This window comes from Schistocerca gregaria, chromosome 4 (genome assembly GCF_023897955.1).
Source record: "Schistocerca gregaria isolate iqSchGreg1 chromosome 4, iqSchGreg1.2, whole genome shotgun sequence".
NCBI lineage: Eukaryota > Metazoa > Arthropoda > Insecta > Orthoptera > Acrididae > Schistocerca > Schistocerca gregaria.
Genome location: NC_064923.1, coordinates 201,253,526 through 201,279,443, shown reverse-complemented (window position 1 = coordinate 201,279,443; position 25,918 = coordinate 201,253,526). Strand labels below are relative to the sequence as shown.

The window sequence follows — 25,918 nt, the reverse complement described above, 5'->3', positions numbered from 1 at the left end:
GCTCTCCCAAAGAAGTCAGTAGTTCCAATGGAATGTTGTCTACTCCGGAGGCCTTGTTTCGACTCAGGTCTTTCAGTGCTCTGTCAAACTCTTCACGCAGTATTGTATCTCCCATTTCATCTTCATCTACATCCTCTTCCATTTCCATTAATATTGTCCTCAAGTACATCGCCCTTGTATAGACCCTCTATATACTCCTTCCACCTTTCTGCTTTCCCTTCTTTGCTTAGAACTGGGTTTCCATCTGAGCTCTTCATGTTCATACAAGTGGTATTGTTGATTATGTTTACTTAAACTTATGGATTGACTTTTTTCGGGTTAATGAACATTTTATTTTTATCTGTTGTTACTTTTATGTTGTAATTTCACATACTGACTCATTTCATGAGCTTTGAGATTTGCTCCTCAATTTTGTCCTACGGAACTTTGTGTGTAAATAAAAAAAATAAATAAAAATAACGTATCAGCACTTTTCAAGGACCTCTGTCAATGTCAACACTTAGGAGTGTTAAGAGAAGAACCACTCAGGCCAGACCTACAAGCAGAATTTACTCATTTCCATTTTCAACACTAGGTGTACTAATGTCGCAGGTTGGAAGCACTCCACAACATTATGGCTATGAAAATCAGAACATGTAATGACAGGAGTAACAGATAAACAAATCTTGTTTCAGTTTCAGAGAGCACAACTAATGCCATATTTTAAAATTTCAATAGTGAAGAAGGCAAGAGCAGGACAGTATTCACCAACAAAATGCTGAGCAATCAACATTGATAAGACATAGCAACAAGAAACTATAAGATCACAAAATCTGAAGCTAGACAGTGAGACAAGCATTCATCACTACAAAGGAGTCTTGTGACCTTAATGAAATGAGAATGCTGTGCAACAAAAATAACTACAATTTTTCAATTAGGATGTTTAAGTAACACTTGTATACATAATGGACCGAAAACCAAATCATCTTAAAGATGAATGATACAAAGTAAGAAGCACACTTAACAGCCTCTTAAAGGGTAGGAATTGTAGGATAAAATAACAAAATGAAAACCATCTGGTGGGAGCCTACCTCACCCAAAACTATGGACCTTGCAGCAATGAGATGGCTTACATGCATGAATGATACAGCTAGCTGAGTTGTGAGTAAAACCACTTCAGAGGAGTGTCTGTGGACAGACCAAACTAACATAGTTCCTGAAGCCTCTTCAGTAGTTGTGGGGGCAAAACTCTGAATGATTGACAATATGGCTGAATATCAGCACACTACGACAGGACATGCAGCTCTATTGTATGGTTGAATGATGATGGCATCCCTTTCAGTAAAATATTCCAGAGGTAAAAAGAGTCCCTCCTTCAGATTGCTGGACAGGGACTACCCAGGAGGATGTCATCAGACAAAATACATCTGGTGCCCTAGAGGCTGAAGCATGGAATGTCTGCTCTCTTAATCAAAGATTGCTGGTTATGTGAATACAGTGTAACATAAAATCAACGAGGGGGAACTCAGGAGTATGATTTATGAGTAATAAAATAGGAATGCAAGTCAAGCTTTCTTAATAGTTTAGCAAATGCATTACTGTAGTCAAGACAGACACAGAAGCAGATTCATCACAGTAATACAAATAAATATACCTACCACCTCCAAAGATGGAGATTGCAAGAATGTATGAGGAAGTAAAAGAAATTCAGACAGTTATGGTAGAAAAGAATTAATTAAATTTATATCACTTCAAAAGCAGAAAGAAGAAGAGAAGGAAGAATGAGAGAACATTAACTGGAGGGGAGGGGTGGGTTGGGGGTGGGGGGAGGAGGAAGCCATGTGGTAGAATTTTGCACAGAGCAAAATTTAATCATTGCTTACATCTAGTTCAAGAACAATTACAGATGACTTTATAGGCAGAAGAGAGCTAGAGACACCATAAGATTTTGGACAGATTACATAATGGTAAGGCAGATTTCAAAACCAGATTTTTAACATTTGCAGTGACAGATCTTTATTCTGACGTGATTAATTGGTTATGAACTGCAGATTTAAAACTATGGAATTGCTTAAGAGTAGGAAATTAAGGAGATGGGACATGGACTTTAAGGAACCCCAATGGTTGTCGAGAGTTTCAAATGGAGAATTAGACAATGATTGACAATCTGAGGAAAAGAATACAACAGAGAAAGATAATTAGCTTTGACAGATGAAAGTAAGCACAGCAGAGGATTAAAGAGGTGAAATAAGACACAGCAGAAGTCCTTTGATAACATGATATAGTGAAAGTTGAAAATTTAAAAATGAAGCAGGCAATAGGGAAAATATCTGACAATGACATTGATGGGAAGTGCAAAGCAATAAAGCAGAAATGGCTAGAGGAGACATGCATGTCTATGAGAAAGATAGTGGCTACCTATAACAAAATTAGATATCTTTGGAAATAAGACACGCAGCTGTATGAATAATAAGAGCTCAGATGGCAAGCAAGTAGTCAGCAAATAAGGGCACACTACAGATTGAAATTACGCATAAAAGGGCTGCATAAGGGAGAAAATGAGTTGGAAGATATGAGGTGCACTCAAAGCCATAACTCTCACCCTGGAGGGTGGAGGGGAGGGGGAAGTAGTAGAAGTAGTAGAAGTTACAGTCAATTTTTGTTTATTTGCAGTTCTATGTCTGTACCACTAACTATAACATGCCACTGGAGGAGTCAAAAGGAAATGGCACAGGCCATATCCATTCTATCAACCAGCTGCACCATTCTGCTTTCAAAGGGAGGTAGTTAACAGCGTCTCCTACTTTAAGATCTGTCACAAAAAATTCTAGGGTGGACACCATATATTAGCCTTATTTCACAATAGTATGCTACAAATACTTTTTTCCTCAGTTATGAGTTGCTTCACAATGCTCCCAGAAGACATTAATGCATGAAAATGGGAGAAAGTCACATTTCTGAAATTTTTATCTCCAGTTGTGCTTTTTCCACAATGCAGAAATTGACAGCTTAGACATTAAATCTAACGACTCCCAAATGAGGTTCCTGTCAATATACACATCTAAGAATTTAAGATACTTGTTTGTTTATTGATTTACCCTTATGCATTATTCCTAATGATGTGGTAAGGCCTTATGCAATACTGAATTGCATGTATTATGTTTATCTAAAGTCAGCAACAGTCCATTTACAGAGAATTTTTTTTTGTATATTTTATTTGTATATTTAAGTTTGAAGTTTCTGCATTACACTTTATTATACTACTTGCATTGTCAGTAAGGAATTATTTCTGCTTCTTGGATACACAATTAGCTTTTATTTATCAAATTCAAGAATGTATCCAATAATGATCCCTTTGGTTCAGCAGTAGTGATTACTCCCTATTCAAATGAAGATTCGTTGTGTACATCCCCTGGGTTTCTTACTCGCACACTGTCCAATCTTTTAGTCAGTCAGAATGAACACCAATACCAGCAAAAGTTATCACCATAATATCTGAGCTCATCTAGGAGAATAATCAAACAAAACAATGGAAACTTCACGTAGTAATACCAACATTGTAGGAGAAGATAGTGTTAGTTAAGTCGCAGACAGGCAAAATTAGAAAAAAACTTATACAAAGCTTTCGGCTACAGCCTTCATTGGTAAAAGAAAGAAGGGGGAGGGGGGAGAGGGAGGGGGGGGGGGGGGGGCGGGGGCAAGCAAGCACCTCTTATGCACAAATGACCGCCAGCTCCGGCAGCTCAAGCCCAAATGCCAATTCGGACATGAGCTGCCGGAGTTGCCAGTCATGTGTGCACGAGGTATGCTTGCTTGTGCATACGAAGTGTGTGTCTGTTTCTCTTTACTGATGAAGGACGTGGCTGAAAGCTTTGTGCAAGTATGCCTATCTGTGATTTAACATGTCTTCTTTATGGCAAGAATAATACTTTGACAAGCCACCAGTATTTTTTCATTTATATTCTGTATAATCTGATTCCTGAATTCAAGATAATAGCATTTTCTGTGAAGAGACACTTTTGAAATCTGAATTGAGGCTGACCAAGCACCTTGTTTTGAAATAGGCAAATCACTGTTCTTGTGTGCATAATACTTCCACAGTACCTTCAAAACTCATCGGTGCAGATAGAGGCAAATGAATGGAAAAGGTCATAAAATTTATTTCAAAATCTCAATTTTAAACATACTTCTGAGTACAGTCCCACCTATATTAACTAGTTTCAACACAATTATGAACATCTTATGGATCTAGGGCAGCAGTCTGTTGCTCTCGTGGGAGAAGGCATTTGGTGACACAAATCTAGTTTCTAAATTATTTTTTGTTGAGGGTTTTGTAAAATTCACTTCCATTGTTGGATTCTCTCAATATTGTGGAGCACTGGTCCATGGGCAATCAAAAATCAGACAAGAACCAGTATACCTTGACACACTATGAATTACCACCAAATAGAGCAACAGCAGCTGCGCAAAGCAGAGGCTCGTTACTGGGTTGGCCCTGTATGTAGGCACTGAATGCTCTCATAGTGCATTGCATTAATTAGCTTCAGACCTGCACATTATCCTGATCCACATATCTGGCACCCATAATCCAGCCAGGACAACATAAAAACTTCCTACAAACTGGAGCAGGTGCACTCACTGTTCTCCAGGGCTTCTGGCAAAGGCACTTCAGCAGGTCTTATACTTAAATATTTACTGCATTTACTCGAATCTAAGCCACACTCGAATGTAAGCCGCACCTGTAATCAGACTCTAAATTCAAGGGGAGAGAAAAGTTTTAGGCCCCACCCAAATCGAAACGAAGTTGGTCCATTTTAATGTGAGACACAATTTAGGTCGAATGAATGACGATACAACTACAGTAGTTTGGTTCGAGTCTTAAGCTCAGTAGTTAAGCTTTACCAGATAGCTGTTGCTATGCGTCAGGCACTCTGTCCGTATTTATAGGGTACCCTTCCTTTTTCACGTGCTTCGTCTGGTTTGAATCGGTTGCTTATTTTTCTTTGATCTCATACGTGCCGTTCTCTTTGTTATAGGTGTTTATGTCACTTTTAAGCTGAAAATGCATTATTGTACTGAGTCATGCAGAGTGCGTCGCAGTCTGACGAGCGTTTGTCGTCGCAGTCTGACGAGCGTTTGTCGTCGCAGTCTGACGAGCGTTTGTCGTCGCAGTCTGACGAGCGTTTGTCGTCGCAGTCTGACGAGCGTTTGTCGTCGCAGTCTGACGAGCGTTTGTCGTCGCAGTCTGACGAGCGTTTGTCGTCGCAGTCTGACGAGCGTTTGTCGTCGCAGTCTGACGAGCGTTTGTCGTCGCAGTCTGACGAGCGTTTGTCGTCGCAGTCTGACGAGCGTTTGTCGTCGCAGTCTGACGAGCGTTTGTCGTCGCAGTCTGACGAGCGTTTGTCGTCGCAGTCTGACGAGCGTTTGTCGTCGCAGTCTGACGAGCGTTTGTCGTCGCAGTCTGACGAGCGTTTGTCGTCGCAGTCTGACGAGCGTTTGTCGTCGCAGTCTGACGAGCGTTTGTCGTCGCAGTCTGACGAGCGTTTGTCGTCGCAGTCTGACGAGCGTTTGTCGTCGCAGTCTGACGAGCGTTTGTCGTCGCAGTCTGACGAGCGTTTGTCGTCGCAGTCTGACGAGCGTTTGTCGTCGCAGTCTGACGAGCGTTTGTCGTCGCAGTCTGACGAGCGTTTGTCGTCGCAGTCTGACGAGCGTTTGTCGTCGCAGTCTGACGAGCGTTTGTCGTCGCAGTCTGACGAGCGTTTGTCGTCGCAGTCTGACGAGTGTTTGTCGTCGCAGTCTGACGAGTGTTTGTCGTCGCAGTCTGACGAGTGTTTGTCGTCGCAGTCTGACGAGTGTTTGCGACAAACACTCATCAGACTGTGACAGTCTGATGACTGTTTACGACCTGTCGCCGCTCGCGGCATGGCTTGCTTTTCTGCGCACTACCGTGTCTCATTAACAAAACAATGGCAAGAGACAGCTATTTGTTTTTACATACACTGCTGCTTTCTTTGATAATGATCAACAAGAATCAAATAATAGACTGCATATGATAGAAGATGTTCTGAATGAGAGTTTAGCGAAAATATTTCTCCGTTTGAAAATCTTTGCAGACGCCTCTTTAGTACACTACATTCTGCACAGAAATTAGTCATCTTAGCTTTAAAATCTACTCAATTGCCGTGCTTCATTTCTGACTATCAGTATTAGGCATAAGAATAACACGAATATAAACATTACATGAAATGTATATTCTTCCGCGTTTGCTGTTGTGTCATTCTAGTTTCGTAGTTTATTAGGCAGACAGGATTCAAATGAGATAGCAGCAAACACGAAAGAATACATGGCAAAATTTTTAATATTCGTATTATTATTATGGTGAAGGAGAATACTGTATGTGATTCACAATTCATAAAAGTTCCTATTAGCAACCATCTCTTCTCAGAGATAGGAAAGAATTCAGAACATACGGTTGGCCGTATTGATAAACATTCCAAACAGTCTTGCCAGTCGAATTTTCGTAGTAAATTGAAATGCTGCTACATTCGAAAATGAACAATACGGTATTTGTATTTACTTTGTTGGATAAAGTATGAAAATGCAGTGGTCGAAACTCGGGGTGGAGAAAAAAGCTCGTCTTCCACCTTTTTTTTTTTTTTTTTAATTTATTTACTGACAAAGAGGTTTTGGCGCCAGTATTTATCTTTGTGCCTACAAAGCGTGCCTGTGTAGCGCTACATATATACAATACCAGAAGTTAGTTGTGGCGGCACCTACCAACCTTTTTTCAGAACTTCCGCTTACTTTGCACTCGATTATAAGCCGCAGGCGATTTTTTTGACTACAAAAACCAGAAAAAAAGTGCGGCTTAGATTCGAGTAAATACGGTAAGTATGATAATCATAGTAGCAACTCATTTCCAATAGCAGCTTATTAAACACATGGAAATTCAGAATGAATAAGGCCTTGGCTGTAACTGTGTGCACCAATACATCAAAAATAATCACAGTCAATGTAAAAGAAAGTTCGAAACTTTTACTGTGACACCAATGTACAAATTATGCAAGAGCAATATAGGAAGTCCTCGAGTAAGAAACATCCCCTGCACTCGTCTTTAAAGCGATGAGCAAGCTTCCACTAAAGTGGCAAGGTTAACCAGCACAACATTCAAATATGTGACTGATTTAATTTACTCATAACATCAGTGTGACTCAAGGATAGTTTCTGCATTCTGTACAATGTCAGCACAAAAACCATAAAGTCCATATTCTCCTTTGAAGTAGGAGTTTCAACAAGCATATACTTGGACATGCTTGAATAAGATTTTCCTCCTAGTGTCTGCAACTGCAGCAGCAGTATCACTGGGTAATTTAAAAATTATTTCAAAAGAACTAATTAAAGAAACGTAATGTTGAAATATCAGTGATGTTTCACTGAATCACCCTATTGCTTTCCCATAAATTACTCTAACATTGTATATTTGCTTTTCCATAAATTACTTTAACACTGTATATGCCAGGAAAACAAAGTTTACAAAAACACAAATAAACCTGAAGATACAAGGGCAATCAAATGAAAACGAGACAGATGGAAGAATGTACATGAACTGTTTATTATTTCAAAAGTAATTGCCATACCTGTTAATACATTTACCCACTGTCAGAAGACAGTCAATGCTTTAATGAAGAAATGTTTGTAGTTGCCTATGGGAGCAAGATTGTACCAAGTTGGCACTTCTTTATACATAACAACTTGACTGCCACAAATGTCTTTCTTCACAGCTCCAAACATATGTAAAGTGTGGGAAGAGATCACAACTGTATGGTGGATGAGTAACAGCTTTCCAGCGAAACTTCTGCAGCTTGGCAACACATGTTGCCCCCACTAACCCACTAATCCCCCCTTCCCACCCTGCTGGAAAGCCCTTGCATGTCCTCCATAAGGCCCCTATCTCCTCCCTCCCCACATGATTTCCATATTTTTGGAGCCCTGTAGAAAGACATTTGTGGCCTTTAATTTGCTTTGAATCCAGATGTGCACCTCTCATCCAATCATCGTTCCAAAGGCAACTACAAACATTTTTCGGTGAATGCATTGACTGTCTTGTCCTGCAGTAGGATAATTGTATTAACAGTTATGACAATTACTCTTGAAATAAACAGTTCACTCACTTTTTTTATCAGTCTGTTTTATTTGACTGCCCCTTTCACATAAATTCACTTTAGATAGACTATGGCACAAACAAATTTGAAAAAAAATTAGTGTCTCTTCTGCGAACTATAAATTATGAAAAAATATATTCTGACACATTGATTTTTTTAAAATTTCATTTCATGCAGTAGTATTACACTTTAAAAGAAATAGTTGGAATCAAACCCAACTGAAATGTTTGAGTTTGTAGCACTATGCAGAATTTTAAACAGCAGTGAGTGCAAGAAACTAAAATATTTTTATAAATTATATATATTAGTGTTGTTGTGTACTGGAATTCATGTACATTAATTTCTCAGAATCTAAAGTTAATACGTAACACTGTTTTAATCAATTTATGTGCACAATATTAACTTGATAAGATTTATTCTGCAATATAACTCTGTTCCATGTGTCATATGATTCATCCCACCTAGCACAAAACTTAACCCACCTTTCTTTCTAATCCCAGATACTATTGAGAATTTGTCACTAGTCGTATCCTATCTGTCATTATACAATATAATCAGTAAGTTTTCCCTAAAGTCTCAATCACAATGACAATTTTCTTTCAGTGGTTCCTGTACGATTCTAACCATGCAAATTTCCTACTTTTTTTGTATGCTCACACTAATCAGGAAGAAGATTAAACTGACAGTGTAATTGTCAGCACTCATCACACTAGAAGCCAAGAACTATTATTGTACATATACTTACTGCTTTACAGCTTTCTGCTGAAGTGCAAATTTTATTATTGAAGATTTAAAAACTTGGCGGGGATCAACACTGCGGCGGGGAGTCTTTTGTTTCTTTTTGTCAACTTCCTCATCCTCTGATTGTAATTTCAAAGAGGTGAATTTTTCCCACAGAAGGTCCAATGATTTGTCAATAACTTCAGCCTGGTAAATGAAAAAAATTAATCACCATAAAAAACAGAAAATTAAGGTTATCTCCAAGGGGAAATGTGAGTAGTTGGGGAATAAAGGAGGGAGGGAGAGGGGGAACATGAACGGACTAACCAAACAATAGGTGGGCATACATACAACAAAAATGTTTAAACAATAAATGTCTAAATTGCTAATGACTTACGACTAAAGTGAATTTCTGGTTTTCACAGACACCCTAAAAGACAGATCCATACACATGCCCTTCCCAGTGAAGCTGGTTGCCAGAATGAATCCATAATGCCAAACTGAGGAAATGATGCGAGTGAAGAGCATACACAAAAATTGCAAGTGACAAAATGAATGAAGTTTGAAGAGAGGACTTTGAATCAAAGGAAGCAAATTTTGCACACAGCAGTATTGGCCGTAGATATATTATACCAAAACCAAACAGGTTACTGAAGCTGAAAACAGACAGCGAGACAGAGCTATACTTTATAGTGTCTAGTGACTGAAAAAAAGAGGGCTTGTGGCACCCGAACTATTTGTTATTGCGGAAGATTATCGTGCACAACAAATTTCTCAAAGCATTTTCATAAATGGAAAATTTAACACTGACCACACTAATATAGGATCTACATCTATCTGATAGATAATGTATTGACTCCATTGCTGTTCCCCACATTTTCCATCATCATTACACACTGTCAGATACACAACTTTGTCATCAACGTGTCACTTTTTTTCTTTTAACAAGTGTGCAGCATTAAAAGTAGACTAATTTTCTTGTTCATGTTGCATTTGCATCCAATTCTAAAAAAACAATACACCTCAGTTTCAAAATTATTTCTCAAGGAAATTTGGCACTGAACAAACAATACAGCAGAACCAATGTGATATAATTTTGGTCATTTGACATCCCTGAAACACACATCACATTGGGAGCATAGTTATCGCCTATTGCAGTTTCACTACAAACCAAAATTTATCTGTAACTTACCCACAGCTTGTAATGCTTTAGGAAAGGGTCTAAATCTATAAAATGAAAAGATAAATACCAAACCAATTTTTTCATATTATAAAATTTTAGATTATTAGTTTGCAATACAGTTTTATAGATAAATTATTACACAATACATTTGGCTAGAGCAGAAAGAACATTACCTTAACCTGACAGCAATTAATGTGAGCAATCATTTCAGTTACAATTTTGTGCAAAAAATACTATGTTTATGTATTATGCAAAGAGTGTCATTTTATTTCATTTGAGGAAAACAATAAAAGGGAGAAACAGTTCATGATTATGTTAACTACTGTTGGTTTCTCTTTTATACTTTCATCTAAGGACAGATTGACCAGTAAATAATTCAAAATAGTGAAAAAGTTTGTTCAGAAGGTTAGGAAACAAGAATTAATTATTAATTGCTTTATGTTAACATTCCTGAATGGAATAATGTGGAGAAATTCACTGGAAATATAAAAGGTGATCAAGAAGTTTCTATTCCAAAGCAGTACAGTCCAGAATCGATATGCCAATGAAGCAAAATCACCACGATTATTGAGACAACCAACGTGTGCTCTGCATTTAAGATCCCGTACGGTAAAAAAAAAAATTATGTCTTGATATGTGAAGAACTACCTGCTGCACATCCTCATCTGACAGGAATTGTCAACATTCCAAAGCCTTTTTTAATGTACTGAAGCGGTGATAATTGCTTGTGGAAGGGTCAGAACTATAGGACAGGTGATCAAGTGTGTCCCACTTGAGTGGGCTTAATTTCTGCATTAGAACATTTGCAATATGGGGACATGTATTATCATCAAGTACGGAACTTAGCACACCATTTCAAAATAGTGTTTTCAACTGACAAGCTGCTACATACACATTTTTCGACCTCCGATGAATGTCTACCGGTGTTTTTCATTCAGCAGCATGTTAGTCCTGTTTGGACACATTTGGTAACATCACCACCATAGTTCACATTTCTGCGTTTACTGCATGCATGTTGGAAAGACATAAATGTGGCACTAATCCCTTGCCTCCATGTCAGTGCTTATACAACCACTTTATAGTCATACTACATTGCGTACATACTGCAGCATTGCCCTCAAATGGAAACTTTTTGTTCGCCTCTTATCAATTAAACCAGTATTCTTGAAAATATTAACAAATAAAATCAAACCTTTCTAGAACATTCTATCACAAAAGAGAATTTAAATTAAATGATAAATACCACAGTTTTGTTGCATTTAAATTTTAATTTCACTATTTACCTAATCATTGTAATTCATTTTTATTTTTAAATTTGTCAACCATTTCATAAAGTAGTAGTTCTCAAAAGTTTGCATTCCAAAACAGTCTATATAAAGGATGAAAGCACACCAGTTGCCTTGTTATGTAGTTTCACTGCATATAAAAAGTACATCATATGTTCCATCAAGATTTTTGTACTGTTAGTTGTTGAAAATTTATTTTCTCTGAAGCCTTTTTTACAAAATGTGAGTACAAGAAAAAAATGGACTGATTCGCAATTAGCATTTAGTTAGTGTGTCAACCTAACTTGGAAAGCCTGAACCACAAGAAAAATAGCAACTGCAAATGAATTTTGAGCCACGAACCCTGAAGAGAAAGCATTAGAATTCAATCCTGTTGATACTCTCACTTAACACAAATTCTTTTTATGTGCCCAGATAGCTGTGAATGTTGAAACAGCACAAAGAGGTGAGCTAAGACATGGGTACCAAAGCTTTATTAAACAACATGAACTTATTGGAAGTTACAAAAATGTGATCATGATAAATGCAGCTTCTTTGGAAAGTGGGAAACTATAAGCTCAAATATCAAAATTTGGAACAATTAAATTGTTACTATGAACATGGAATATTCAAAAATTTCTTGATCTGAGCAAATACTAGAATGAAGATACCATGTTCTTTTATTTTTCAAACATTGTTCTTGACATATTTTATATATTTAACCTGAATGGCATTCTTCAGTTTATTGTGCAGAGGGTCACATTGTGAGAATACAATAAAATTTCACCCACAACTTTTCCTACATCTGTAAGTTTGTTTTCTTTGGCATACTTCCTTCTACTGTCACCCTCCATTTCAATTGTTATTTCCATGTCTACCATTTGACAAAGAAACCATGAGTCATCTATGAAACATTAGAGCAACAAAATGGAATTGTATGTATAAATTCCCAAAAAATTTCAATTTTTTTTAAGGTTAACATCTGTGTCATTACAAAAATTTTTCTGTGCAAAGCTGCATGTCAAATACGATGGGCAAATATCTTTAGATCTTCACACAGTTTCTCATCTCGCGTATTTTCAATTGGTGATTGTTTAGTGTGGGATTACAAATTTTTACCACATTTTTGTCTTATGACAGACAGTACTGCTGAATGATTGAAAAATCAAATTTTTTATAACATCATCAAGTTGTATAACCTTGCCAGATTACATTGATATATACTTTACTAGAATTAGAATGAGGAATGACCACTGTATACTAAATTTTAAAGTAACAGCCATTTAAACTGTCATGCTCCCTTTATTTAAATTACTGAAAAATTATTCTTTTGAAAAACAGGAATTGTTTGGCATATATGTTGACAACACACTGCTCATTTCCAACATATGTACATGATCATCTTCACTCCTGTTTATTTTCACTTTTAAGTGTTTTGTTTACATCCTACTAGAAGTTTGTTGCCTATATGCTATAGATATTTGTGATTCTAGACGTTCATTATTATGTAATAAATAGGCTTCTAACAAAACATGCCTCAAGAAATTCAATATAAGGAAATTCAGGGATAACTAGCTTACAGACAAAGCAGTCCATACTATCAAGAAAACCTCTGTATCAGTTCTTCAGGGGTTATTAAAATCTGAGTTAACAGTTTTGCTGTTTGTAGTGGATCCTAAACCATTCCTATTTATTACGTCCAGTTACTTTTAGGCAACATACACCCTCACAGTGTTTACATTTCACCACATTCTTTATCAAAGAAAATGCTTTTCAAATCAATTTATTATGAAATGGCGTAAAAATCCCCTCGGAATTTTACCAATATTGATGAATTAAAAGTAGAATCCTATTGCTAGGCAGATATAATTTCTTTTAAGTAATTACATATTCTGCTACGAGACCAAGATGCTGCTGTGTATGATTATATTTTTGTTGCAATAGCCCTGTTCACCATCACTGCCATTGTTAGGTTGCATCAGGTAGTCCATATGTCCATATATGATATGACTGTCCTAGTTGCTGTTACTACCGAATTAGTTGACTCCATTGACGTTGGTGGATGACGTATTAACCTGTGGCTGGAGCAGTTACTTCTGAAGTTTCCTAATTATGAAAGTATATTTCATAATGACATTAACTGACATTAAGTCAGTGATATATCATCTCTATCAAATAAACTTTCACAATTGGAAAACTTCAGAAATAACTGTTCCAGCTATAGTTTAACATTTACTGTAGGTCCACCAACATCAAAGAAGCAAGCTTATACAGTAGTGACAGCAACTAAGATAGCAATATCATACGGATATAAAGATCACCTAATATAACTTGATGATGTCTACAAGCTGAATAGGCTTATTGTCATAAAAATATAACCAAACACAGGAGCATCTTGGTCTCTAATGTCTGTATACACCATATGATGCAGTGGGCCCAGATTAATACTAATCATATTCATTCAAGTAAAATCTTAGTAATGTTATCCAAATAAATTAATTCCATAATTATTTTTGCTGAAGTTTGTGAACACTAACATGATCAGTGTAAGTTCACCAATGAAGCAGTAACTACGAAAAAGAATGAGGAGAGGAAGCTTGAAACTTAAGAACTGCAGCAGGATGAAGACTATGCTTCAGTAATATTTCGAGGCAAATTTTAATATGACTCCAATCTTTATTCACAATTTTCCACAAGTTGTACTTTTCAGGTTTTAGGCAGACATATCTCCTTAAGTTTATAAAGTATAGCACTCTCTTTTCAGTAATTTGCAGTTTTCCATAACCATCTAGTAGACCTGAACTTTATTGCAGATTCAACTACATTATAGAGAAATAAAATTATTAACTAAAAAAGTATTCTAAAAGTTAAAAATATAAGAATTTTTATTCTGGTTAATATACATAATGTGCAGAATTAAACTGTCTACTACATCAGCCAATATGACTTACACATCTTGTGAAAATTTGATCTTTTCACATGTGTATTATAGGATTAATGGTACCTGAATTTGAAGGAGAATTAATCAATTACTGTGTGTTTTTTCCAGAATCAATAGGTTCTAAATTGTTAAAAATACTTGCGCACTGTTTACAAAGCATTCTGGATTACTTCTGATAAACACATAAAAAACATTTCCAAAGAAGTACTGCCTGAAAGAAATAGGTGCTGTTTTAGACAAAATATGAAGCCGCAAATTATCCTAGGCCCTGAAGGGGTTTTGTCATCCTGAGCATTCCTCTTCAATAGATGCACTAGAACAGCACACACAACTCACACTTCACTGTGCAGTTCACGGAGTTTTCCATTCCAAAAATTATAGTTCATGCCCCCTCTATGTTAGGAGTAAAAATTTTAGAATATCTTTTATAATTCGAGTTTTAAATGCAGTAGTTATTGTAAACCTCATCACGCTACATCATAATCATAAGCTACAACAACACATCATTAATTATTGTACTTTCCACCAGAAAAAGTCCTTAATTGCATTTTCAGTACATGAAAATGGACAGAATGATGCACCTAACAGATTAATACTGCATACTGGACCAGGGATCAAATATTGACCTTTACCTTTCAGGTGGTCCACCATATGATTTTATTGGTTGGATAAAGCAAATAGCAGGGTACAAGTCCATGCCTAGCACACCATTTAAATCTAGTACTGTATTTAGAATAAAATAACACAGTGCCAAAGAAAATATCATTCCCAAATAACACCTGCCCAACTGCAGCTGTGATATGAGAACAGATTTATTAGTATCTCATAGTGGTAATAAAAGTACCATATTTATCTGATAAGATGAGGTTTTTCCCAAATTTGTCAATTGAAAAGACAGGGCCATCTTACATTTGCGGATTAAACTACTACCGCTCAGGTCAGTGATTTTATGTGGCTTAACCAATTATGTAAAGGTTTCATATAACAAAGTAGCTCTTTAGGCCAGTTTTGTACAACAATGTGTTTTGGAGATAGCTTTAATGCAGTGTATCATTGAAACTGCATACTTTCGTCATATGCAAGTATTAATTCAAGAACCTTAACGTACGGCACATCTTAGCTTCATGAACAATAAAATACAGATGGTGGCTGCCTGATTTGCTTCATTTGAAAATCACAGAACAGAAGATGTGATCTCATCAGTTTATCACAACACACAACATTACACATGCAGCACGAATATAACAGAAGTGTTTAATATCTTGTATTCAAGGTATTATAAACCTTGTCTCTACAATTACCAGAAAATACATATTTTTTCATAAAATGTTTTTGGATTTGACAAAACCAGTGGGCTGTAATGAAAGATATTTACAAAGTGGCTCGCTTTCTAGATCTAAAAACAGTACGTTACAAAAGATGTTGATTTTACTTGTGGCACATAATGTCCAGTTTTTGCTCACATCAGGGAACACTGTCTGCTTGCACATTTTTGAGGAATTCCCACATTTGGCACTGTACTTCTTGGAGTAAAACAATACAAGGAAGCACCATGAAGCAATACAGTAAGTAGAGGCAACATGTTTTGTAATTAACTGTGCGTGGATTTTTACAAAATCCAGAAAACGAGAAAAATTTTAAATCCCTTTCATTACAGATCACTGATAATGTCATTTTGATAAAAAGAAACCATTTGGTGACAATACAAATTTTCTTGTAGTTGTACACACACACACACACACAACACACACACACACACACACACACACACACACACACACACCTGCACATATACAGACACAACCATCAAATACCACTAGAGGTTGCCATCAGTGTTTCCTGATGTGAGCAAAAACTGGACATTATGTACCATACATAAAATCAATCATGTGTCTGCTTGGGTGTGTGTATGTATATTCAGAATCTCTTCCCGCGACCTGTTAGAAATAGGTTCGTTTCTCCAGTTGCCAAAGAGCGCCAGATGACAGGCATCACAGCACTTGCGTAGCTACGATGTTGTAGGGAACCCATATGTTTGTATGCGTAAAACACTAAAAGATCTTATATTATGCCATAAAAGAAAAAGAAAGACATCGGTAGCTCAGATGGTAGAGCACTTGCCCGCGAAAGGCAAAGGTCCCGAGTTCGAGTCTCGGTCGGGCACACAGTTTTAATCTGCCAGGAAGTTTCATATCAGCGCACACTCCCCTGCAGAGTGAAAATCTCAGTCACGTAACCGCTAGTTTCACACAGAAAATTCACAAGATTCACTGTTTATAGAAAATGGGAACAATTACTTTAACAATCTGATTGTTTCAATATTGTGAGCCTTGTTTGAACAATCAGTATTTCAGTGGTGTGTTTGCAGCATAGCGAGTGGGTTCTCTTGACTGAGTGTGCCTTGCTAAGTGATTCGTAAGACCATCAAAGTTTGTAATCTAATTTACAAAAAATTGTTTTGATTGTGTCTCTTATAACATATATTTCTTATTAGATTTTTTTATTGCCATTATACATTGTGTATAATTTCATTCAGTAGCAATTTGTCTGAAATTTAAGCAGATACATTATTTAGTTACTGACTCAATTGGGCAAGGAGATTGTGGAACAAAGTGTCACGTCACTTTCTTTGCCAAAAAAGTTGCTTTAAAATAGTTTGCGGATTTTAGTGACGAGGAAAAAGTTGTTGGTCCGACTTTCTGAAGCAAAGCTGGACAATACCTCTCAAGTTTACCTACACCATGAAGCCCTGTTATTGACACAATATGAGAGGTTACAAAAAAAAAAATGCTTCAGTCCCTTTGGGAAGGTGAATCATAATGTTAAGGCAGGAATTCGCACTCTTGATACTGAAACAGCTAATAAGGCTACTGACATGTTGAAGAAGCAGCTTGTTAATAACATAAAGCCAGGTCAGAAAATTTGTCCGGCTTGCAGGACTACTTTAAATAAACACTTGGACGAAGTTTTATCAGCTTCATCATCACATTCTGATGAGAACTTACACCAAAAGAAGAATTAAATAGTAGCTTATTGTCTAATGGTATTTCACCTCTGAAGAGAACAGTAAGATACAGAGATAAGCCCAATATGTGAAGAAGAAAATTCAAAAGGCTCAAAATGTGATGAAAAACAATTGTAAATGCAATGGGAGTAAACCGACAAATTGAAGACACTAGTGAAATTTAGGAATGTGGAAACTGTGCCAACTATGCATATTTGCTGACTGAACTGAAAGCCAAGATGCAGAATGCAATTCATAAAGAACAGATGCAAAATTTAACCTTGGCACCTGTAAGTTGGACAGTCAGACAAAACAGCAGCTCAGTTCAGCATGTCCGAAAGAATGGTGAAGAATGCTCGGAAGCTTAAGGCAGAGAAGGGCATTCTGGTACTTCCCGAAAATAGGCAAAGCAGGAAATTACCAGAAGTTGCTAGTAGAGTGCGAAATTTTTTTGAGGATGAGTATAGTAGGGTGTGCCCTGGAAAAAAAGCATAGTATTTCAGTTAGACTTTTAGATAGAAAGACATACATGCTGAAAACATTGTTACTTTGCAATTTACGGGAAATGTATGTTATCTATAAGAATATAAATGCTCCAGAAATAGGGTTCTCAAAGTTTTGTGAAAGACCCAAATGGTGTGTAACAGTAGGACCAGCTGGAATGCATGCAGTTTGCGTCTGTACAATTCACCAAAATGTTAAGCTTATTCTTAGCAGAGCTTGTATACGTGAAAATTATAAGGAGATTCTCAGCAAGGCAGTTTGCAGATTGAACTCTAAACAGTGCATGCTACATCACTGTGAAAAGTGTCCTGGGCCCGAAGCTATAGCATCTGAAATTGCCAGCTGTTTTCTAGATCATGAGCCACAGGAAGTTACTGTGTTTAAGCAATGGATACATACTGATCGGGCCACACTGGACACGAAGCAAATGGTAGTGGGTGAATTTATTGAAGATGTAAAAAATAAAGTATGGAGTATGTCATGCAACCATTACATTGCCCGGCATCAAAGCTTGCATCTTAAAGGCCTTAAATGTCATCTGAAAGATGAAGAGCTTGTTGTCCGAATGGATTTTGCAGAAAATTATTCTTTTATCATTCAGGATGCTGTGCAAGGCTTCCACTGGGACAATAGTCAAGCAACAATTCATCCATTTGTTATCTACTTTCATCAAAATGAGAAAGTAGAATCTAAGTTTTTGCATTATCAGTGATTGATTGCGGCATGACACTACTACAGTTCACGTTTTTATCAAGGAGCTCTTCAAATATATAAAAGCACCGTTTGCACAGATATCCCACATTCATTATTTCAGTGATGGCTCCAGTGCTCAATATAAACATTTCAAGAATTTCCTAAATTTGTGCTATCATAAGAGTGGTTTTGGAATGACAGCCGAATGGAATTTTTTTGCTACTAGTCACGGGAAATCACCTTGTGATGGGATTGGAGGTACAACAAAGCGGCTAGCAGCAAGAGCAAGTTTCCAACGGCCACTTAATGGACAGATTCTTACTCCCCTAGATCTGTTTCACTTCTGCTCTGAAAACATTAATGGAATTAAACTTTTTTTCGTCAGTAAAGATGAAATTGAAAAAAATATTGTGTCACAAGAAGAGAGGTTTAAACTTGGACAAACCATAGCAGCACTAGAAAAAATCATCACTCTATACCTATTGATGAAACAACAATTCAGGTCAGCAGAGTTTCAAATGATTGTTCATCTTTTCTAGCTAAAATGGGTCACAGTGATGAAGGAGGCATATTAATGTCTGCTCTCCAACCAGGACAATATGTCGCATGAATCTATGAAAACGTGTGGTGGATTGGGAATATCTGTGAGACTTCCACAGAGCAAAGGAATGCATTAATAAACTTTATGCACCCACATGGTCCAGCAAATTCATTTTATTTGCCACCAAGAAGTGACAAGTGCTGGGTTCCGGAACACCACATTACTGCAGTTATTCCAGCTCCATCAGTAAATTCGTCTGGCCGGCAATACACCATTCCTCTTGATATTCATCAGAAAATTAATGTAGCATATCAAAAATGGAAATAGGTTAGAGGAAACAATCTAAGGAACCCAAGAGTATCTTCTAATTTTACACAGGGCACAAATAATTTTACTATCAGGCTTGGGAACCTGTGTAAAGAAACCCTTATCAGGCTTGGGATCCTGTGGTAAAGGATTTTTTTTTTTAAACAGCTATTTTTTCGCCCAACTTTGCTTACATTATCTATTGCTCAGAAATCCTTTTCTTAATATTTTACGTTAAAGAGCTCTAAAAGTTGTATAAGACGGCCAAGTTTTGTTTCTTTCATGCAAATACTTAGAGAGATCTCATCTCAAAGTTGCTGAAAATTCAAGGACACACTATAGAAAGCTGTGCTATGGTCTTAAACAAGTGACTGTATCTACAAACGCATTGAATTTCTGAAACTGAAACTTTACCAGTGTTCATTGAGAACATGTGTGAATGTTCATACAAAATTTCACCAAAATCCATGAGGGTCATGTGGGAGCCTCTAGACCACTTGGCATGGAATGACCCTGCTAGAAGTTGAAAATGTGCACTTGAAATGCAGCAAACAATGTGTGGAATTAAACACTTCGTTTCAAATATATTGTCTGCCTCGGCAGAAAAGATTAATAAAAGAAACTTCTTTAGCAAACAGACAAAAATAGCTTCATTGTTCTGCAAGTCAATTAATGCATGGCTGTCAGAAAAGTGGAAATAAAATAAAAATCTGAAACTAATAATGTAGGTTAGCCTTCTGTAATTATGTGAATGTATTTTAATTCACTTGATAGCTCCCAGCCACAGAAATTTGTTTTCATTTGACGTGGTAGCAGTAAACGAAGAGGAAACAGCAAAATCACTAAATGTAAACACGGGTCACATGGAGACTACCCACTTCCCCACTATAACTCACACTGCTCTGCGGATCAGCCCCAGATGTATGATATTTCTGAACTGGGGCAATACCCTGCCACTCCCTCGAGCATTTTGAGATATGACGTAAAATTTTTTATCAAATTTTCGAAAACATGTTCATTTTGTAGTGCACATCTTTCTGAAGAGTCTGATACATAAAACATATGTATTTGAGGAAATGTAAGACATGTTATTTGGTCATAAGTGTGCCAAAGTGCAGTGTATCGCCTCCTCACACAGCATTCTTCTATCGCATGTCACTGTATTTAGCTCTGTCGTATTTAAACATATATATTTTGTAATGGGTGCCATTAAACTATATTCAGAACAGTGGGAATTAATGTTCTGTGCTGCCTCTCCTGCTTACAGTTGGCCAGTTTGACCCCCCCCCCCCCCCCCCCTCTCTCTCTCTCTCTCTCTCTCTCTCTCTCTCTCTCTCTCTCTCTCTCTCTCTCTCTCTCTCTCTCCCCCCCTTTTTTCCTTTCAGAAAATATGCACTCTTTATTCCCCGTCAGCTAACAACTTGCTGCTTTGTGTGACTAAATTAAATACAGGATACATAAACCCAGTAAAGACATGCTACATGAAAAATCGAAATGTCGTTGTCTAATACTAAAAAAGCTGTTAATACAAATAGGACCCAAGACTGGTGTGGTTTCCCAATCTGATTATGTCAACTTTGTCACAGTCTGGTAGATAAAACAAAACAGGCCTTTCTAATACTCCAACAATTGTAACACACACCAAATAAACGAGACTGTTTTGGCACAAACTGTCTTTTTTGTAATGACAGAATATAATTCACAAAGTATCAATATCAAATGCCTATTAGGCCTACTACAAGCAAAAAGCTTTACATTAGGAAATAGTTTCACACTTCATTAATACACTCCAGTTTCTCAAGCACGAGATCGGGAAGTAGTAGGACAAAATTTTTATACAAACTTGGAATCGTCATATTGTTCCATAACTTTTGTGATGTCTCCGTTTTTTTCTCCTTCCTCGTTCTAACAAACAGTCATGTTATCACTAATTCTGTAACTATTCCTGCCAATGTCAAAGCTTCTTCGCAGGTTAACTTTGCTAACTCTGCAAGAATCACCAGTTTAGTTACTCTGTGATTATTCTCCAGTTACGCGTTGTTACATGTTCGTACAATGCATTTTCCAAGCTTCTTCCAGAACAGAACTTAAAGGGGCTGCTAGCTGGGGACTGTACAACTGGCCCTTACTAGTATAGAGATCTGGCCAAAAATTTTCTGTCAAAATTTTGTTTTCTTGGATACACCGAGAAGGCAATACATAATCCTCCTTATGTGTTATTCGTTTATTTTCACTCCTGTACACCAAATCTATGGATTTAAGCTAGAAATTATTACACTCATGATTGGCAAACTCAATCAACCACACAGACAGCGGTTGGTGTTCATCCGTACGGGCCTTACTCCGCTCAGCTCGTATAGCCCTTTTTGTCAGTAGGAAAGTTTGTTTCTATATGCGATGAAGATTCCCCTGACAGACATCATGTAAACTATGCACGCATTCACAGATCAACTTACGATTCATTCAGAAATCAACTTAGAATGTTTTCATTAATGTTCAAAAACCGACAGGGATGCATATCAAAGACATATGAATAATCGATATAACAACGTGGACTGAATGTTAGTCGCTTTGTGAAACAAGATTTTTTTCCACTCAAGAATATGAACTTGTCGCCCCCCCCCCTTTCCCTCTCCTAGATCTGCACCTGCTGCACATGCATGAATCTGGCAGCATGTGCGCTCCAGTAAAATTTTTCCCAGTAGCATCTAGCTGCTTGCTGCGACTGCTTACACAGCCAACAGTCACATTTCTGTAGTCAGAAGCAGGAAAAGGTACTACTAAACTGTGCATGCACATGATCCCGCTTGTAGCTGCTAAAACAAATATAATGTAAACAGTTGTGATGTCACGCTCATCTGAGGCAATTTGTTGTTACAAAGCATTGCATAGTCTTCCGAAAGCCTTTGACACATTTCACTGTTGGCAGACGCTTGCGTGAGCACCGTTTTTTTGTTGCCGTATATGGTGCATTTCCTTTTAAATTTAAGTTCTATTTTCGTTTTTTCTCTTTTTCATGTTTTATTGCTGCAGCATTATTCTGTAGTAGCAGAATACAGTAATATCCTTTGTTAGTGTATCAGTTCTTACCAGTCCAAATCACAAAAATTTAACTGGGGAAAAAAAAATGAATAGTTTCCGGAATTATAACAAATTCTCGGGCTTTTTCCGGTTTTTCCCCGGATGAAAAAATTCCCTGGTTTTTCCTGGATCTCCCAGTTGTTCCGGGTCATATACACCCTGTCTTCGCAATAGTTGTTCAGAAGTGGGGAGTGTGAATTGCAATCAAATATTTATATAAAAGAATTTTATCTAACATAGGTCATGACTATTGCATGTTAAACCTTGAAAGAAGAGATGGGATTTAATGCTGCGATCACTGTTTTACGAGACTGACCTGGAATACAACCAAGTTTCCCTTAAAACTTTCAGGCACACCTACTGGCAGCCTAAAGGATCTCTTACCAACAAGACCTTTGTTATTGCAATGGGAAATTAATTGTCTCGTCACTTTATTCTGCAGAGGCCATTGTTATCCAGTTTTCTTAAATTATTGAGACCACCGCAGAAAAAGCAGTACAGAACATTCTCAGGTGCAATTGGTGGCCAGCTAACGATCTTTCTGGTAACAAGATATAGCAATCTACATTCTAATTCTGTATTAAGTATGGAAAGAAAAGTATCTTATGCCTCAGAGGATTGTACTTTCAGTATTCGCTTAAATGATTTCTAAAGTCAAAATAATAAATTTAAAATTTCTTAGAAACATAAAAACATGTAGTACTTAAGACTTTTTTTGCACAATTGGTGTAAAAGTGTAAAAAGTCAGTTATATATGGTATTGCCGAGAGCCACATCAGTAAATGTGTAACAATATATAAAATTACTTAGTACACTAAGCATCTTAAAATTACTTTATGGTACTTAAGTGACGCACCAAACTACGAACAATTTTGTCAGTAGCTATTAAAGTTTCTGACTGTTCAACAGCCATCAACGGAAAGGTATAATGCATATGTACATTATCACTTACCTCAGCACCACTAACAATTGCGCGACTGTAGAAATCTATAGCTGTGCTGTAGTCCCCACGAGCTTCCTCAAGTGCAGCCAAGCATTCCCAGTACAATGGTTCGTCATCCAGGTTAGGAAATTTTTTTCGTATTAAATGAAGCCATTCTTCACACTGATCTCTTGGGTATGACTAAGGGTAGAAAAGGTGTCATGTACAGGTAAGCAGTAAAACATCCATGTTTAATACTGGTAACAATGTCAAAGCTGAGTGTAGTCAAGACAGCTCTCTCTCTCTCTCTCCTCTCTCTCTCTCTCTCTCTCTCTCTCTCTCTCTCTCTGTGTGTGTGTGTTGTGTGTGTGTGTGTGTGTGTGTGTGTGTGTGTGTGTGTGTGTGTGTGGAGGGGGGGGGGGGGAGGGAGAGAGAGAGAGAGAGAGAGAGAGAGAGAGAGAGAGAGAGAGAGAGAGAGAGAGAGAGAGAGAGAGAGATCCTTTAGAGGTATCCCAATTTTTCTTCAAGGAACTAAACTACAATGTCATCAGTCTATCATTCAGAAAACAAGCCCTAAAAGGTTTGTGCCATCACCAGTTAGCAGGTCTTGTTGCCAGTGTGTGGTAATTGCAGAATTCATTTACTGGGGAAACAATGATGCTTGGGGTTACAGCAGTTACACGAGATATAAAGTGAATGTAGGTTTATATCAGATAGCAGATTACTTGGCTCAGTTCAGTCTCAGTTAATTGTTGTATTGTAGTGTCAGAGGTTGCATCTGAATTTTTCAGCGTTTTGGAATTTATCACTGAAAAGTTATGAATTTATTCACTGCACCATGAAAGAATAAAATGGAAGATATAAACACGTACTGTCAAGGTTGTTATTTTTATTATCAAGAACCCTTCGCGTTCTATTCAGCAGAGAAGATAAGTAGTAATGTCATTTTTGTTTTAACAAAATCTTGTTCATTCTTGGCACTAGGTGCTTCATTTTGTGTTCATGTACCAACAAAATCACTAAGTGATACTGTACTCGGTATTTTTGCAAATATATTAATTTTCTGATGAACGAATCAGACAGTTACTTTAGAGCATAGTGCAGTGGTCTGTTGTACTTCCTACTTTTCTAATAAGTACTGAATCTGCAGGGAGATGAGTCAGAGCAGGTATAATTGAGTCATTGCTCGTTGCAATAACACTGCCTGCAAACTCTGGATGTTAGGTATCTTTGTCACAAAAATGTTACTGTTCAATGCATCTGGGTATCTTAGTGGAAGCACAGCATACAATAAATGATGGTTATGCAAGGCTAAGCTTCAAACTTTCCCAGGTTTAAAAACTGAGCACTTAGATCTGTTTCCAAGGAAGAAATCAAATGCAAGTTGTGTCCCTTCGCAAAAAAATTCTTAACTGGCTTTAAGATTACATCACTGTTCTAGTAACAGAGGAGGAACATTACAAATTTATTACTTAATTATATTAAAAAAGCATTAACAAACACCTTTCTAAATAAAACTTTGTTATATGTGTGAGGACAAGGAACCATCTGTATCAGATCTCGAAACAGGTAGGCTATTAAGAAGAATGCAACAATAAAAAAACTAGTTCTGAATTATCTTTAATTTTACAACCAAGAATTAAATCTCCTTTTCTAATATTGTTTAAGATAAAAACATATCTATTAATTTTTATAATACATCTGGTGTAAGACTTATAGTGAAAAATGTATTCTTGTTGATCTGATGATTATTTTACCAGTAAAGATACAAAACTGAGAGGGACACTAAAGCCAGCGTTATGACACTGTTTGAACAGTATCCTGCTGTTTTTTGACCTGTCACTTCATGATGCTTTCAGATTGACAAGTTAGTAGCAATTTCGAAGTGCATCAAAACAAAAACGAATATATACAGCATAAAAGGAAGTTTGACTGACCAATAGCTATGAATGGAAGGTGGGTCTTTTCCTTGCTCAAGAATAATGATAGTTATACTATTCCATCCCTGTGAGGGAAATTCACCTCAGAGCCAGATATGAAAATCTGAGAAGGTAATTTTTTCTTATCTGCATTCAAGTGTTGGATCCCTTCAGTCAGAGCCTGGGGTCTTGTTTGGAGATGAGTCCAGGACAACAGTTCCAACTTGGTAAATAGTTATATGATTCTCAACAATGTACAGTAAAGAGCAGGAAAAGGTCCTCCGTCTTTTATGTGCCTGGAAAAAATGAAGGTAAAATGCAGTCAAGGATGCCACTGCAAAGAGGATAGCAAAATGTTCCAGGCCATGTGCCTCAGTAGTTGAAACACCAACTTGCTGCCAAAGGCTGGGAGTAGTCAGCCATTTTAGGCCAATTAACTCACAAAGCTCTGGCCACAGCTGGCACAGGGACATCATTTCCAAGGAGGAGAAGTCCCAGTATTCATTCTTTTGATGATTAACCCTTTCAGATATATGGGCTACATTTGACATTAAGATTCTCCACTATGGCTCTGATGTCCGACTATGCCAGACATTTCCATTAGTGTAAAATAAGAGTTGGGGGAGAATGCTCCAAGTAGAAAAATTGGATTGGAAATAGTTAATTAAAAACAGGCTCTTGCTTGTAACTCCGAAGAT

At 37.2% G+C, this 25,918-nt stretch overlaps 1 protein-coding gene across 1 annotated transcript in view; it reads right to left on the bottom strand.

Annotated features, from left to right (window-relative positions):
- LOC126266629 (uncharacterized) overlaps nucleotides 1-25,918 on the bottom strand; it is a 115,812-nt gene that overhangs the window by 11,058 nt on the left and 78,836 nt on the right. The window contains exons 8-9 of the mRNA XM_049970988.1: nucleotides 23,332-23,502; nucleotides 8,887-9,068 (exon numbers count right to left, since the gene is read on the bottom strand). Coding sequence (XP_049826945.1) covers nucleotides 8,887-9,068; nucleotides 23,332-23,502 — 353 coding nt within the window. The remainder of the gene's footprint in view (nucleotides 1-8,886; nucleotides 9,069-23,331; nucleotides 23,503-25,918) is intronic.